The sequence below is a fragment of the Bidens hawaiensis genome, unplaced genomic scaffold (genome assembly GCF_021521415.1).
Source record: "Bidens hawaiensis isolate Kalapana, Puna unplaced genomic scaffold, B.hawaiensis_p1.1 tig00003902_1, whole genome shotgun sequence".
Lineage (NCBI taxonomy): Eukaryota > Viridiplantae > Streptophyta > Magnoliopsida > Asterales > Asteraceae > Bidens > Bidens hawaiensis.
The window spans coordinates 415,310-433,929 of NW_027491226.1; the positions used below are offsets into that span (position 1 = coordinate 415,310).

The 18,620-nt window shown below is 35.7% G+C and overlaps 1 protein-coding gene across 1 annotated transcript; it reads right to left on the bottom strand.

Moving 5' to 3' along the window:
- Positions 1-6,350: 6,350 nt before the first annotated feature.
- Positions 6,351-6,769, bottom strand: LOC143624582 (LYR motif-containing protein At3g19508-like). Its single transcript, XM_077095181.1, has 2 exons — positions 6,540-6,769; positions 6,351-6,462 (listed from the first exon to the last, which is right to left on the bottom strand). Exons 1-2 carry the CDS (start codon positions 6,732-6,734, stop codon positions 6,406-6,408), a joined length of 252 nt encoding a protein of 83 aa, XP_076951296.1. The 5' UTR covers positions 6,735-6,769; the 3' UTR covers positions 6,351-6,405.
- Between the last annotated feature and the right edge of the window lie 11,851 nt (positions 6,770-18,620).

Consider the following 18,620-nt stretch of genomic DNA (forward strand, 5'->3'; position numbering starts at 1 on the left):
CAAGTTTCGAGTTATTGCACACAACGTACTTATTATGTCTTCCATGCGAGGACTTGGATAGTTACATGTCGACCCATAATTACCTTTACCGTTGGATGGTCCACATAATCCGTCCCATTCGTGTGGGTTTTAAGATAAATAAAATTTTTATATGACACCTTTTAAATCAAGAACAATAAACTATAAGGATTGAAAATAAAAAAATATATAAAATTAAGTCTTGGAGGTCAAGGATAAGTGAAAACATTACATCCAAATGAAATCATTGAAATTTAAACGAGGTAAACGATGTAATTGAAGTTTAAACGAAATAAACGTAACTTAAAATAATACGAATAATAAATGAAAACATCAAGGTCATGAACATCATTGTAATTAAACGAAAAATTGGATTTGAGAATGACATAATGAATAAATGTGGTATTGAGCCAACAAACACGAAAGTCGATAAATCATTGGGTCCGTAAATAAAATAGATAGCGAAACTTTATTACCAAAATGTCATGTTAAACAAAATGAAAATTTCAAATAAAATAAGAAAAACAACACAATGAAACTAAGATTAACAAAGTAAATAATTGAGACTTAGAGTAAAATATCGGTCTCAAATTGATAAAACATCGAGATCAAGATCGAAGTAGGACATTGGTCTTAAATTGATAAAGCATCGAGATCAAGAACAAAGTAATTGAAACTTCGAAATCAAAGTAAGACATTTGAAGTCAAATATAACAAAATGATTCGAATAAACCTTGAGCAGAAATAGGATTAAACAAATGACCAAAATAATTCGTGTAAAATTAATAACTCAACATGTACGTGGTCCTGATTTCCACTAAACTATTATGCTTGTGGGAAATTGGTTATAGACCACGAAATTGAGATAACTAAAATAAATCGATTCAATAATACAATTATGAATGACATATGAAAGTAGCTCACTAATCAACGAATAACCAGACTCAGTATAAGCTTCGTAAATAACCTTCGAAAGAACTTGATGCATCAAATTATTTCAGCTATGTCCAAATATATATAGAAACATAGATGTATACATGACGAAGCAAGAAAAGAAAACCAAAAGATAGCTTGCGATATTTGTCTTCTCGAAGATGGGTTGTGGTAGGAAAGTTGTTATAGAGGTGGTGTCATGATTTGTCAATCAAAACTCGTTGGCGTTGAAAAATGAGGGAAAATAATTGATTGTTGATATTCGTTCAAGTTTGTGAAAATCGAATGGAAAAACATGATGTTTAGAACTCAAGAAAAAGTTATAATAATAATTTGCAAAAAAAAATATCCTTAGCTAGCGCTAAAGCTTGGAATACTTTGTAAAACTTTTAGTTTAAAAGAATTTTCTGTTGGACGACGCCCTATGAAAACATTATGGGGAATCGTCATTAATATAACTTGTTGATAAAGCTGTTATAGTGATAATATAATAGCCTCACGGCCTTAGGATTTGTTTCAAGCAAAATATTTTATTTTGTTTTAAAGATTTCATTGAAATAATAATAATAGTATGGATAGCAATAAAAATAATATTGATAATAACCAATTTGGTTAAAACGAGATTTCTTTTAGAAAGAAAAAAAAAGTTTTGATTATACTTTGTGTCACAAAATACTTTTCTGAATATATTTGGATATATATATATATATATATTGGTTAATTAACTATTTAAAATAATCAAGATTTGAAATTTTACGTAAAAGATGTTTATAAGAGAAATAAACGTGAAAAGTTTTGCATGGAAAATTTACTTATTTAAAAAAAATTAAGCATGGTTGATGGGTTTTAAAAAGATTAAGCATTGATGCTGGAAAGAATAAACTTTTAAGACGAAAAGGAACGCGGGTAAGTTATCGCATAGCGGAAACGAGTTAGGTTTTTCAACATCTTGCCGGGGTGCTCGAGTTTCTATAATAGTTGTAGACTTTGAAGTACGAGCATAAGGTAAAGCAGAAGGTTTTGTATGAATGGTTGGGTAGTAGTTCATGGGTATAAATATGTGGTGTTAAGTATGTAAAGTTGCGTGACAAGAGTTGTTAAGGTGGCCAAAATTATCATAATTTGAAGCACTTCGACATTGCGGTAGCGGAGCGGTGGTATTACACAAAATGGGGGTTCTCGTGTGAGGATTTTTGTTAGGTTAAGTATCCAGGAGTATTTTTGAAAGTGTTGTTGTGGTTAGTAAAGAAATTTTTTATTTATTTTTTTGGGTTATCATGGTCAGGATTGCGATGCTCATTTGCTTGATGATCTGGGTTGTCATTTTGTGGGTTGAGTTCCGAGGGTAACATCGAGGAAAACGAGAAGACATGAAGTGTGAACAATTCGCATGACAGTGGACGTAAATATGAGATTCGTATCAAAATTGAAAGAAACATTACATGAAAGATTTCTAAAAATGGAATCCATCTATATAAATTATAAATAAAGAAATACAATCGCATGAAACAAAACTTGAAATCGAAATTGAAATGCTCATGAGTCAGCATGAGTATTCGCATTTCAATAATAATTTCTTAAATTTTTGAATAAACATTTGAGAAATATTACAAATTTTTAAAATAAAATATGAATTTAATGCAAACTTAATATAAATAGCAAAATGGAATTGAAAATCGAATGACCATGTACCACCATAACTTTTAGAATTTTCGATTAAAACCATAATATTAACTGAATTATATAAAGAAAACGAATTGAAAACTGACAATTCATGCATCACCATGACTTTTCGTGCTTTCAATTCAAAACATACGAAATACTAAGTATTTACAAATAAAGAAAACGAATTGAAAATCGACTATTCATGTATCACCATGACCTTTCAAATTTTCAATTTATAATAAATAAAGATAACGGGTTGAAACTCGACAATTCGTGTAATAACACAACTTTTAGAAATTTCTATGAATATATAAAGACAGAAAAACGAATTAAAACTCGACTATTCTCATAACCCAATGAGTTTTCAAAACCATAATATAAACAATTGAGTCTCTGGAATCACACGTTGTATGAATTATCATAACTTGTATGTTCCAATAAAATCAAAATTGATTAATCAAATTGAACCGAAAGTTGGATATTCGTGTATCACCACGACTTGACAAACTTTCAGTTAAAACACATTGTAAAACATTGAGGATCGGAGTCACACGTCGCATGAACCACCATGAATTGTGTGACATCCTAAGAAATGTAACCATATCCGTTCGCAAAGAGGACGTGGTCACATTTGAAAGCTTAAATTTGCGATTCGTATGCCGTTTGGTGTGGTACGCTTTGGCTTATTAGGTTTCATGCCTTTCCCGAACTCTCCAGGTAAGAAACCAAGTCCGAGGCTGATTGGGATTTGTGCACATTGCTTATCCTTAGGTTTTAATAACCTTGGTGTCAAGAGTTCGGAAAACAAGCACGTCCCCCTTAAAGTTACTACGTAACTGCCACGTAAAATCGTCTTTAAGAAGAAGAAATATCAAAAAACTGAAAGAAATAAAATTGTTTGAAAATGATTGAAAATCTTTGTTTTAGGCCTAAGCCTTGGACTTGTGTGTGCTTGTGTACATGAGGCGTAAACGAATCAATGGTAATAAGCAATAACATGTGCAAAGAACAATCAGGTAAGGCTCGCATAATTTCTAATCATGCAACCTAAGTGAATAAACAAATAAGCTATAACTAACTAGGGCACTACGTCTAGTGTTCTATCTTATAGTCACGGCTCTGATACCAATCTGTAACACTCCGGCTTAAGCGGAAACGCCTGAGTGTGACGCACAGATTGTTCAATACACATGTGACACAATTAAGTACAAGATTATCATTAATTAATTTACAAGTCAAGTACACAAGTTTGCAATAAGGAACACAAGGAAATATAAATACAATAAACATTTTGTCCATTTGTTTAAGTAACCTACGTCTAGTGTCCTCATCGAGCTTCATCCTCTAATAATCGTACATGTAACATATATATAAAATACGGTCAACTAAATGAATAGTTTGTGAGAATTTATAAGTTTAAAGCATATATATAATATGAAATTTCTCGATTCATATGTCTCATGCAATAATATCAACCATACGTAGATGATAATAAGTATGTAAATAACGCCCTAACCTAGGGGAATGATAACCACCATTTAGTCCAACCGGGACATAGGCGGCACGGGTAGGTCTCGTCGGAACCTCCCCCCTTGATGTTTGATGTACAAACCATAAACGATAAACACATTGCACATATTTTCACGTAAGATAATCATAAATGAATCGGATAGATAATATTAACATGTTTAATGATTTTTTTAATAAATTATTTTGATTTAAAAAGAAAAGGTTTAAGGAAAATGAAATACCAAAAAAATAATTGCTATGACTTGGGTTCGAACCCAGGTCCTCATGGTAACCAGTTAAAGACCTAACATTTGAACCAAGTTGATTTTTGTTTAAAAAATGAAAACAATATTATATATACAAAATACTCATGTTCATATGTAGATTAATCCGTTCCTTGTATGATAAAATAGGTTTAGGGCTTTTGATTAACATCTAAAGATGGCTCAAATGCATGGAGTCTACACGTGCCTCAAGGTGGTGAACGCCAAGTGTTTTTTGGCTATGCGCAACCCTGCCAAGAATGCTTCATATTCAGCTTCATTGTTCGTGCTCTTGAAGGCTAGGCGGATGGCATAAGTAAACTCATTTCCTTTGGGATTTACCAATCTCAAACCCGTGCCTGAAATATAGCTGTTAAAGACCTAACATTTGAACCAAGTTAATAATAATAATAATAATAATATATTATTATTATTATTATTATTATTATTATTATTATTAGCTTTTATATAGCTGTTAAACTGTGATCTTATTTTTAATATTATTATAATTAGTAGTAGTTTTTATATAACTGTTAAACTTTGATTTCCTTTATTTTGCTTCATACACATGTACTTAGAGCCGAGGGTCTCTCTGGAAGCCACCTCTTTATTCATTTGGATAGAGGTACGGTGTGCCTACATCCCACCCTCCCCAGACCCTACTTATAGCTTTGCTGTCGGTGGGATTTTACTGGGCATGATTGATTGATTGATTGATTGAAACCCGTGCCTGAACCTTCCCCGCTTGATGCACCGTCTATGTATAAAGACAAAATCTGATCTTGTTCACGCGGTACGACGGGTGTTATTCATCGTGACATTCCCTCTCTTTATTCTTCGGGACCTCAGTGACAAAGTCTGCCAAGATTTTCCCTTTGATCGTGGGTCTGGGTTTATATTTGATTGCGTGTTCGCCCAACTCAAGATTTGCCCTCTATGTCCAGGTTAATTAAAATCACATTTTCTATTATGTAAAGTTAATGAAAATCACATTTCTCCAATTTTTCCATCGCTTCACCTCCTACATATTGCATGTTACGAACCTTCAAAAACCTTTTTACCATGTTTTTCATCACACTTGCAGAAAGATGTTTACAATGAGCTGACTCATAGTCATATTGATCAAGGACTTTGCAAATTATATATGACAAATATGAATGGGTCCGATCGAGACTAAATTGACTCGTATATTGATCACATCAATGAAAACAAAACTCAAAAAGACCTTTACTAGACGATAAGTTGCATGCTGGTTATCATTACTCATGACAAGAATCCAAAATCTATGGCCCAGGCAACTATTTTCCGGTCCAAAAATTTGAAGCCACAAAATTATTTATAAAAAAAGAATAAAAAATAGAGATCAACTAAACATAGATAGAGATAGCAATGGTTTAACTTCAACACCCTAGAATCTAAATCCCTAATATACAATTGTAAAAAGGACGATTGTTGCATGTCTGACACGAAACCCGTTTTGAACCAAGTATTTTGAAAGGATTTCTTAAATCCTTTAAATGAGAGGATTTTAGTTAAATTATTTGAATTTTCCAAGTTACGATTTTTATGCCATTTTTTAAAACAACATGTTCTGAACAATAGTCTGACCCCGCCCAACCAGACCCCTTCGGCAGACCTAGGACCGAGGATTTGAGGATGAGTCAATCTGTCAATGACGGTAAGAGAAGGAGACGTGGATGAGGAACAGGCGGCCCTTTCTAATTCTGACCGGAATTTACTTCTAATTATTCCATTCTGACCCATGATTGTATCAGGTCTTCCACTCATTATGCCTATAATGACATACTAAGAAATTATTTAAAGCTTATTATTACCCATTAAGTAATAATAATTACCCCTATTGAACCATATTCAAACACTTGGGTTTATTTTGTCACGTCTAGCACCAATACAACTTAAATTAACAACAATCATATAACCAGTGTTCAAAAGCAAGCACCCTCACTGCGGCATTTCATCGAACACTTGGCATGCAACAAAAATAAAATGCAATACTTCAAACCCCACCACATATCTCCTTCAGCTTGGTCGCTGCCGCTTTGTCAACCGAGTACTGCAACAGTTTTTCACAATTAAGAGGCTTAAATAATAATAATAACGATAGAGAAATAAATAAATGAAAAAAAATACTTTATTAAGAACCCAAACAGAGTGATTGTAAGCGCGAAGGAAGAGGTCGTTGAGAGCTGCGGGATCGTCGCCATCGATCTCACGGTAATTGACGAAGTTTTCTCGGGCGTATTTGGCGTAGTAAGGCTGGGAGTCTGCCGGAAGACGCCTCACCAACCGGAGGACTTCTCCGTATATTCTTAAGGCTCGGTGCATGTTGGATCCGGTTGCAACCGGTGAAACAACTTTCGGGTTTTTTTTATTTGGGTATTCGGGCCCAAGTTTTAAAGAGAGTGGCCCATTTTGGTTTGAAGGATAAGTTTAATGTGCTAGGTGTCACATTAGTGTAATGTAAATAATGGGATTTTAACTACTTTAATCTTTAATTTGAGTGTCTTGGGTTAACTAGTTTTAACTATATAGTTATAGGGTGTTTGTGAAGTGAAGAAAATAATTGAGAAGTGGACCCAGAAAGAGAATGGTTCATGGCCAACAAATGGGAGAAATGGCTCGTTAACATGGTGTTTCTCTTGATGAACCCTAGCCTGTGTTTCTTCTGATCGATGATCCCTAACTCGGTTGCATCTTATATGTTCTCTAATGTCTAGTCATACCTCGTGTTATATATACCAACCATAGTTGTTAGCCAAGTCATTACCTATTTTAATTACAATGTAATTGAGAAACACAACTAACTATGACTCACTTGTCAATATTGGTCCCTCAAGTTCACTGACTTGTGACTTGGAGTCTGAAACTATCAGCAACCTCTCCTCTATAACGTCTCCTTTAAAGCAACGGCGCGGTGTGTGAGAAGTTATTGTGCATATATGTTTGCTTGGTTACCCCCAAGCAGCCCCACGACGCCTAGTCGGAGGGTGTGTGTAACCGTCTTACAAATCGTAGTTAATACAATATGTATAAATGTCTAAACAATTATTTTTTTCTTTTTAGCTTATCAACATATTATTAGTTCTGAAATAAATGCAAATCTAACCATAATAGATGTTTTACTAATATTTTGTAATAAATAGTTTTGAAATATATAAAACATTGCATTTTATAAAGTGTTAAACATAAAATAAAGAAAATGTTATATTATAGAACCATTTGACACTTTTGTATGAGGCTACTCAATTGCCGCCAAAAATCAGTATAAATAAGATGTGTGGGTTTTGATGTGGTCACTCATTCGAGCCGGACTCAAGAACAAAAGCGTTGTTGGGTTTAAGATGTGTGTATATAGTCTTTCAAAGTTGCAATACAACTTTGTCTCCTTTAATTGCTTATGAATGGTGGTACTAATAATATGCTATTCAGCCTATTTGTATGAACTCGTAGATCTTCTTGCTTATTTGGATATTATTATGGAGCTAGTTTTTTACCCGGCGCAACGGAACTAGTTTTTTACCTAGCCCGTTGCGCCGGGTAGGTTAGTAAAACTCGGACGGTGGTAAAACCCAAGTGTTGTCAACCCCAAGCATTGAGCTGGTAAGTCGACACGAATTCGGTCGGTTTCAGTGACATGTGTTATTGTACCGGAATTAAAACCAAATATAAAACAAAAAAGTATAAAAGTTGAGGTGGACTAATAGGGGGGCGTCAGTCGGTAAAACTCGAACGTTAGTAAAAGCCGATCGTTGTCAATCCTGAATTTAAACAAAAAAAAGTGACGTTCGCTCGGTTTTTCCATTCGTTACGACAACTGAACTTGCCCCAGGCCGGTTAGTAAAACCGGACGGCGGTAAAACCCAAGTGTTATCGGCCCCAAGCTTTGAGCCGGTAAATCGACGCGAATTAAGTCAGTTTCGGTGATGTGTGTTATTGAACCGGAATTAAAACCAAATATAAAACCAAAAAGTTAAAAGTTGAGGTGGACCAATAGGGTGATGTCAGTCGATAAACACGAACGTTGGTAAAAGCCGATCGTTGTCGATCCCGAATCAGTCGGTAAAACATGAGCGTTGGTAAAAGCCGATTGTTGTCGATCCCAAAACTAAAACAAAAAAACACACTCAAAAAAATTTGATGTTCGCTCGGTTTCCGTTACATTCTTTACGAAGACTTAATCAAAGAAACAAAAACAAACTTTGCGGACTAGTTTGGTGCCACCAAATAGCCTAATAAAACACTTGCGGTGCCAAACTTTCTATTTGTTATATATAATTGTTCTCATGCTATTTCTTGTAACTCCTCAAGCGTCATATACCCTTTTAAAACCTTTTATTATTGATCCTTCTAAAAAAGAAAACTAGTCGTTGATGGTCCAGCCCAATCTGCCCAACCTCCGCATCTTCGAACCAATAATTAGCCGGACTTGAGCTCCGCAACGCCACCTCGTTCGTTGTCTCTCTGTCCACCTCCACCACGTCATCCGAAGGCAAAGCGTCGTAAATGCTATTAGTTTTTATCTTATATAATATTTAAATGGATCTACAAGGTGATGTGTGTTTAAATTTTCTTTTATTTAAACAAGGGTATCTTGACATAAAACATCTAACTCCAAAAACTAACGCCATCCAAATCATGAACTATTGATGGATGCAATCCAATACAAACCATAAAAATCACACATGTAATTTCTCAAAGTTAACAAACTTAATTTGAGATACCACATTGACAAATGATAGATTTTTTTTTTATGCTGAACGTCTTCATGTAAGCTAACCCTTTTATTCTTAAGGATATTAAATATAAATTATTGTCAAATATTGAATTACCTTTTTATATATTATTTAGTTTGATTGAGTCTTCTCAATCATAGCCTTTTAGTTAGTCTCCTCCTCAATGCTAGCCTTTTAGTTAGGTAGATAACTCATATATGGACTCGTGTGTGTATATATATAGATCCTTCAATGTAAATCATCCTTTTTGAATTATATTATTTTATATGGTATCATACCTATCACACCATCTTGACCTAAACAGCCGCCGCCCTCATCTCCCACAACCCTGCCTCCAAGCAAACTTTTCTTTCCTGTTTCATCACAATGCTGAAACCACCCAAACCGCCGGCTACAACTGACGCAGACTACGCTTACCTGGTCAGAGATTGACGCGATCGTCCTTCAGTGGATCTACGGAACCGTGTCTCACGATATTCTGGTGCGTGTTTTGCAAACCAACTCTACCCCGCTTGAGGCTTGGACACGCATGAAATGTCTTTTTCTCAACAATAAGGGTCCGCGGGTGGCCGCTTTTGAACTTGAGTTCAACAATCTCACTCTCAAGGCCTTGCCATCTCTCGAATCTTACTGTCAAAAGCTTAAAGAGCTTAGTGACCAGTTGAATGATGTGGACTGTCCAGTCAACAATCAAAGCAACTTGTTCGTGGGTTACCTCATGAATACGACACTGCAGCGGCCTATATCAACCAAACACTTCCTACTTGGGAGGTTGCCTGCTCCATGCTTCAACTAGAGCACAACAAGCAATCTGCACGAGACACCCTTTCCGCACCTGCTGCCCTTGCGGTTGTCTCCAACGAACCACCACCTCAAGATAATGCATCGCAACACAACCCTCTAGCTCCGGCCCAGGTGATCGCGCTCAGCCTTCAGCCCCTGCTGCTTCTCAACAGTCGTGGCCCACTACAGCAAACCAGCCCCAACTAGGCTGGTTGGACCTCACCACCTTGTCCTTTCCCCACTCAATCTAGTTGGGCCCAACCATGGCCGCAACCATGGATCAACCATGGCCCGCGCACAGCCGCAACCATGGGATAAGCGTGGCCTATCTCAAAGCCGCCGAGCAGGCTCATCAAAGCCCAGTTCTTCCAGTCAAGCCTACCATGGGCAGTTCGACCCTCTCTAGCCAACTCAAATTGGTGAGACTATGCACGCAATGAACATTAATGTTGGCGATGAAAATGGCGATGAACTGTGGTTTATGGACTCGGGTGCAACTGACCATCTCACTGGGGATCAGGCTAAAATTAATGATTTGTTGGTATATTGTCCTCTTGGTTCAATATTTGTAGGCCGGTAATGGCGCATGAATGCCGGTACTTGGATCGGGCCACTCAACCGTACCTACCACCACCCGAGACCTACACCTAAACAATATCCTTTACACACCAAATGTTATTAAAAACCTCATATCTGTTAGAAAATTTACTATTGATAATTATGTTTCAGTTGAATTTGACCCTTACGGTTTTTCTGTGAAGGAATACCAGAGTGGGAAGATTCTTTCTCGCCATGATAGCTCAAGTCAGCTCTACCCGTTCACATATCTAGTTTTATCACAAAATGCTTCCACCGTTCTCGCTTCCACATTTGAAGATTTCTAGCATGATCGTTTGGGCCACCCCGGCCATCCTCCTTTTGATTTCCTTGTTTCTAATAAGTTAATTTCGTGTAATATACGTGCTAGAACTTTAAATTGCAAATCATGTCAATTATCTAAACGTAAACTTTTACCGTTTTCAACTTCTACTCCTCGGACTATTTTACCATTTGACATTGTGCGTTGTGATTTATGGACCTCTCCAATCACGAGTAAAACCGGCTACAAATATTATATGGTCCTTGTTGATGATTACATTCAATACACATGGGTGTTTCCCCTTAAATTCAAGTCTTAAACGTTTTCCAAGTTCTCTCAATTCCACAAATATATTAACACACAATTTAATGTCTTAATCAAGTCGTTTCAATGTGACTTAGGGGGTGAATTTGATAATCACCAATTTAAATCTCTTGCAACAATAAACGGTCTCCAATTTCGTTTTTCATGTCCCCAAACATCTCAACAAAATGGCAAATCCGAACGCATGATTCGCCGACTAAATGAAATCATGCTTGCCCTTCTCACTCATGCCTCCATACCACCTATGTATCGGGTTGAGGCATTACACACTGCATGCTACCTTCATAACATCTTACCGACCAAACTTCACAACTTCCTAACCCCCACCGCTACCTTATACAAACAAAATCCATCATATGAAAACCTTCGTGTTTTTGGATATGCATGTTACCATAACACCTCTTCCACTCGCCCGCACAAACTCGCCCCTCGTTCCACATCATGCATTTTTCTTGGCTATCCAGCTGACTACCGTGGTTACCGGTGTCAAGAAATTTCTACCGGCAAGGTCTTCCTCTCAAGACACATAACATTTTCTGAGTCGGAATTTCCCTTTGCTAAACAGCCCACATCATCAATATCAAATGATTACTCTTTTCTTCATGATGATCCATCCCCACTTCTAAACCCATCAAACCCATTACAACCCACTTTTCACCCATACCCTACACCTACTGACCAAACAAACAACCACCCACACCCTCACCATTCTAGTTTAACCGAACCATCCACAGGTCACTCCCCACATAACCACACTTCCGCTACCCATCCACCACCTTCCCTGCCGCCCCCGTCTCACCCAATGACCACTAGATCCAAATTTGGAATTACCAAACCTCAAGTCCCTCTCAACCTCCACACGCAAACTGACACCTCAAGTCCCACCTATGACCAATTCCAACATCTCACATTTAAGCCCTTACTGATCCAAATTGGCGCGCGGCCATGACCGACGAATACCGACCTTGATGGATAATAACACATGGGCTCTAGTACCTCGACCACATGATACAAATATTATACGGTGCATGTGGCTTTTCTGCCATAAATTTAATTCCGATGGTACGCTACAACTATAGAAAGCCCGTTTGGTAGTAAATGGTAAAAGTCAACAAGTGGGCGTTGACTGTGATGAGACGTTCAGCCCTGTGGTCAAACCCACCACCATACGAACCGTTCTCAGCCTTGTTGTCTTCCGAGATTGGCCAATCCATCAACTTGACGTTAAAAACGCCTTCCTACATGGTGATCTTAATGAGACAGTTTATATGTTTCAGCCTCCAAGTTTTACGGATGATTGTTACCCAAATCATGTTTGCAGTTTAATAAAATCATTATACGGTTTGAAACAGGCTCCGAGGGCGTGGTATGATCGTTTTGCAACATATATAACAAGATGCAAGCACAACCAGTGACACCTCACTTTTCGTTTACAAAAATGGAACTCGTATGGCCTATTTATTATTGTATGTAGACGACATATCTTGACCGCATCAGATAATACACTATTGCGCCAGATCATTTCTTAACTTTCCAAAGAATTTAAAATGAGTGATCTTGGCCAATTGCATCAATTTCTTGGTATTAATGTGACCAGAAGCAATCATGGATTATTTTTATCTCAAAGTCATTATGCCAAAGTCATTTTAGCTCGTGCAAGTATGGCTGATTGTAAGCTATCAGCCACTCCATGTGACACATCCTCAAAACTAAGTGCAACGAGTGGCAATCTTTTTGCATGATGGTACCGTTTACCGACAGTTAGTCAGAGCATTACAATACCTCACTTTTACCCGGCCGGACCTCACCTACGCAGTACAACAAATTTGTTTATTCATGCACGCTCCATGTGATTCGCACTTGCATTTTTTACGGCGGGTTCTATGGTGTCTAAAAGGAAGCATCGATCATGGACTCCACATCTCACCTTCCAAATCACATCACCTTACAGCCTATTCAGATGCCGATTGGGGTGGATGTCTCGATTCACGTCGTTCAACTTCGGGGTATTGTGTATACTTGGTGACAACATTGTTTCCTGGTCGTCAAAGAGACAACCCACAATTTCTCGATCAAGTGCCGAGGGCGAATACAGAGGAATTGCTAATGCTGTTGCCGAAACAAGCTGGTTACGTAACCTTTTACTTGAATTGTTTGTACTTACTCGTAAGGCAACCATCGTTTATTGTGACAACATATCCGCGGTATACTTGTCTGAAAACCCGGTTCAACATCAACGAACGAAACATATAGAGATGGACATTCATTTTGTTTGCGAAAAAGTAGCATTGGTCATGTTCGAGTTCTACACATTTCAGCAGATTTTCAGTACACGAACATCTTTACGAAGGGGCTACTAAGACAATTGTTCACTCGATTCTGTTCCAGTCTTTGCCTTCGTTCTTTTTCGGCTTCTGGCTGAGGGGTGCATTAAATATAGAATTTTGTCAAATATTGTATTACCTTTTTATATATTATTTAGTTTGATTGAGTGTCCTCAATCATAGCCTTTTAATTACTCTCCTCCTCATTGATAGCCTTTTAGATAGGTAGGTAACTGATATATGGACTCGTGTGTGTGTGTAGATCCTCCAATGTAAATCATTCTCTTTGAATTATATTACTTTACAAAGGACAGATGCAAGATTTGTTTTCATCACCCTTCTTCCCTAACTCAACTAATAGTTTACTAACTCGATTAATAGTTTATTATTGGTGAAACTTTTACATGAATATATATGATTATTGTGGTTTAAGTTAAAAAAATGATAATTTATACGAGTAATTAACTCTTCTCTTTCTTCTTTTATAAATGACTGAATTACAAAAATTGTTCTTTATCTTTCATCCAAATTTCACTCGTGGTCCATTAGCTTTAAAATTGGTCTTTTTTGTCCTTTACGTTTCAAACTCCAACAACGTTTGTCCTTTTCGCATAACCCAGTTAGTTTTTCTAGTTAAACCAGGTCATGTGCCTTGCACAATAGGACAAATTAGTCATTTTACCTATTAAATTAAAATTAGTCTTTTTCTTCCTCCATAGCCATCAAGCTTTCCCGCAGCCACCACCAAGCTCTCCGGCAGCCACCGCCACCGCCGCCGCCGTCTTCTCCGACAAAGAAAACCACCTCCACCTCCACTTCCACCGGAAATCACCATGGTCAACCGTGTTCCAGTCCACCATGTGTGTGCGTGTGTGTGTGTATGCATTAACCCGGTCACTCCACTCTCCTCTCCCCTTTGAGTTCGTCCACAACCACCGTAGCTTACTTTCCGGCGAGCCACCACCACCATTTTCTCCGACAAGCCACCACCACTGCCACCGGAACCCACCACCGCAGATGCCCACCACCGCAGCTGCCCTACGTTCCATCCCCTAGCCATGAACTCAACCCTCTTCACTCTGTATGGTCTTTAATTTGAACAGAGGAAGCCAAGCACTATTAAATCGACGTCCATTCATTGTATTCTAGTTAATCGGAACCCTAATCGAAGCTCATTCACCGTCTTTCGCCCAAATCGGAACCCTAATTGAAGCTCGTTCATTGTGTTCCTGATCTTCAATGCTATATTCTGGCGGGGACCGTCTTCCGGAGCATCATCTTCAACACAAGATATTTCGGCAGAGATGGTGGTGTTGGTGGAGATGACAGTTGGAAGTGGGATGGCGGTGATGTGGGGGTGAATGGTGGTGGTGGTGAGGGGGTGGCGATGGTCTGAGTGTCGTCATTGTTGAGGGTGGTTGTTGCGGCGGCCGTTCAAGCTGTGACGGTAGGGTTTAAATTTGGGGATGAGGTGGTTGTAGGTGTGGTGGTGAACCAGTAGGCTTGACGGTGGTAGCAGGCGGTGGTGGCTGGTGGTAAGTAGGAGGGGGAGAGAGAGAGAGTGTGTGTATATCTACTGATTATTTATATATATATAATATATATATATATATATGTATTAATTTTTTTTGTTTAAATATTAAGTTTTTTAATTTAATAGGTAAAATGATTAGTTTACCCTCATGTGTAAGAAACATGACCTGAAAATTAACTGGGTAAGGCGAAAAAGACAAACGCTGTTGGATTTTGAAACGTAAAGAATAAAAATGATCAACTTTAAAAATAAGAGAGCACAAGTGAAATTTAGATGAAAAATAAAGAATAATTTATATGATTATGTCTTTATAAATATATCTTATTTCACGTGAACCACTAATTCTTGATTCTACATGTGTCAGCTTGTGTACCTTCCAACTACATTCAAGCCTCAGGATTCCACGTCCCTACATGCATATACTTCACTTTCATCTATTTAATATCTTCGAATTTTCGTGAATTCGCAACCACCACTTAAGCTATAAGAAAATCAAAATCACGTAAATTAACATTTATTATTGTAGAAAAAAATTATCTTATTAGAATATCACGCTTTTGGAACAAAAGTGTGATTTTCATGTAGGCCCTCGAAACTTCTATTTTGTTTAGGGATGTGACAAGTCCCCATTGGTAGAGTTTTATAGAACATTGTTACTTGAACATAAATTGATCCCTCTAAATTATTGTAACTAGTAAAATAATCAACATTTTGATAATTTGTTTATTCAAACCCGTCAAATTTTTAACGGTTTAAATTTTATTAAAATAAACTCTTCTGTTAAGAAACTAGAGTAGGTATGACGAGATAGAATTACAATCCAACCAAGGAAATTGACCCCCAAGTGCAAATACAAAACTAGAAAAAAGAAGCGCTTGAAAACTAACACGCGAAACAAAAGAAAACAAAAAAGGTTAACATACAATTTAATATATTTTCAAGTCCCGATCGATAATCAAACACGAAGTAAGCGAATAACTCTCGTTTATATTAATCAGAAAACATAACTTCAACCCTAACTCGGGTTGTTTCCTAACTTGGTTGCCTCTATTAATTATGTTAACTCTAACTTAATTAACAGAAAACCTGAAAACCCTAATTTGATCATTAAGCAACCCATTAATAGCCCCTTTTAAATTGTGGGATGGGCCTATTCTTCGGCAAACAACAATTGAGCCAACAATTTGATTAACGTTTTTTTTTCTTATTTAATTTCACATACAATTATCTATAATATATATAAACGAAAACCCTAAAATCTTATGTGTCGCGATGTGGTCGCTCCCCTTTTTATGGAACCCATCAGATTTCTTGATTTTTAAATGGAAGCCTCTCATTGCTTTAACCCAAACTCATGGTATGGATCTTACCAAAACCAGATAGCTCTTAAACGGGTTATAACATCTCATTAAATTAAAAATTAATCTTACCAATTATTTGATATGAAAATCCTATAAAATAGGGATATACTAAAATTTAATATCCAATTTAAAAAGAAAAGATATTTTATATAACTAATAAACAATTTTATAGTAAAAAACATAAGCGGGTCACGGGTCACCAAATCCAGATAGCTTTTAAACGAATTCACAAGTAAAGGTCTCACCAAACCCAGATAGCTCTTAAACGGATTATAACATCTCATTATATTAAAAATAATCTCATCAAATATTTGATATGAAAATCCTATGAAATAGGAATATACTAAAAACTAATATCCTATTTTATTTTAAAAAAAGATATACCCAGATATCTTTTAAACCGGATTATAACATATCATTTATTTGTGAAACCATTTTATCATCAAACCTCAAGTATATTAATTATTAAATTTCTTACAATAAATAAAATTAAAATCCAAATATAAATATATAAATATTAAAAACGAAAAATGTAAAACAAATCACGTAATACGGGGGATAATATCTAGTTATGTATATTATATAATTATACATATACGATAAATATAATTAAATTTATGCTTTTTAAGGCTATTGGATTTAAATACTTACAACTTTCATTCTTTGGTTAGTACATCGTGTCCCAATTAAAGAAATCTAACTTACTACTTCCAACTTTCATTTTATTTTTATAGTCACTCCTGGTATGACAGAAAACTAACGCCATTAATTTTCTTGTTTACGTGGAACATTTTTTACACACATGACATACCTATGTGGAAAATTCTTTCGAAGAAAAACAACCTAAGTTCATATACCATCTTAAATCTTAAATATATATATAAACGAAACATTTAAAAGCTCTTTTGTTGCTTCCTAAATTCTCTCAAGCCACCAGTTGACTTTATTTGTAAATGAAAGTTTCTCATGCATTTGACCCAAATTCACTTATATGGGTCTCACTAAACCCATATAACACTTAAACAGGTTATAACATTTCACTAAATTAAAATTTCATCCCAACAACTATTTGGTGTGAAAATCCTATAAAATAGGAATATATTATAAATTAATATCCATTTAAAAAAAAGATATTATTAATAAATAAAAAACAATTTTACAGTAAAAAAAATATAAGCGGGTCATGGGTCTCACAAAATCCAGATAACTTTTTAAGGCTATTGGATTTAAATACTTACAACTTTCATCTTTGGTTAGTACACCGTGTCCCAATTAAAGAAATCTAACTTACTACTTCCAACTTTCATTTTATTTTTATAATCACTCCTGGTATGACTGAAAATTAACGCCATTAATTTTCTTGTTTACGTGGATCATTTTTTACACACATGGCATACCTATGTGGAAAATTCCTTTAAAAAACAACCTAAGTTCATATGCCATCTTAAATCTTAAATATATATTAGCGAAACATTTAAAAGCTCTCTGGTTACTTCCTAAATTCTCTCAAGTCACCAGATGACTTTATTTATAAATGAAGTCTTCTCATGCATTTGACCCAAATTCACATATATGGGTCTCACTAAACCCGTATAACACTTAAACGGGTTATAACATCTCGCTAAATTAAAATTTTATCCCATCAACTATTTGATGTGAAAATCCTATAAAATAGGGATATATTATAAATTAATATCCATTTTTTAGAAAAATATATTATTTATAATTAAAAAACAATTTTATAGTAAAAAAAATAAGTGGGTCATGGATCTCACCAAACCTAGATAGCTTTTAAACGGGATATAACATCTCATTTATTTGTGAAACCCTTTCATCATCAAACTTTAAGTATATTATTAACTTTCTTACAATAAATAAAATTAAAATATAAAAAAATATATAAATATTGAAAACGAAAAATGTTAAGCCCCCTCCCCCCACAATACAGAAGATAAAACATAGTAGTTTATGAATATAAAATTTCAGTCTTAACTGGATGGTAAAGAATCTAATCTTTTAAGGAGAAGATGTGTGTAAGTTATCAATATTAAAAAAAATGAAAAAAATAAATATGAGGCGGTGATGAAATATAAGAGTTATATTTGAACTGAAATTTAAATCTTTATTTCTCTAAAACAAATTAAAATTTTTAATCTGTTCAAATTTTTCTGAAATATTAACGTACATTTCACTAAATTTGTATGATATAAAATCATGGGTTGAGTTATTCTACAAAGGACAATAAAAATGAGAAGTGAAGTCATAATTAATTGACATATGTTAAGTGGAGACC

What these genes read in the sequence shown, in the direction of transcription:
- LOC143624582 (XM_077095181.1), bottom strand. Translation starts at nt 6,734, where the DNA reads ATGCACCGAGCCTTAAGAATATACGGAGAAGTCCTCCGGTTGGTGAGG. An exon ending in CTGTTTGGGTTCTTAATAAA is followed by an intron (nt 6,463 to 6,539) that starts GTATTTTTTTTC and finishes AAACTGTTGCAG; the next exon opens with TACTCGGTTGACAAAGCGGC.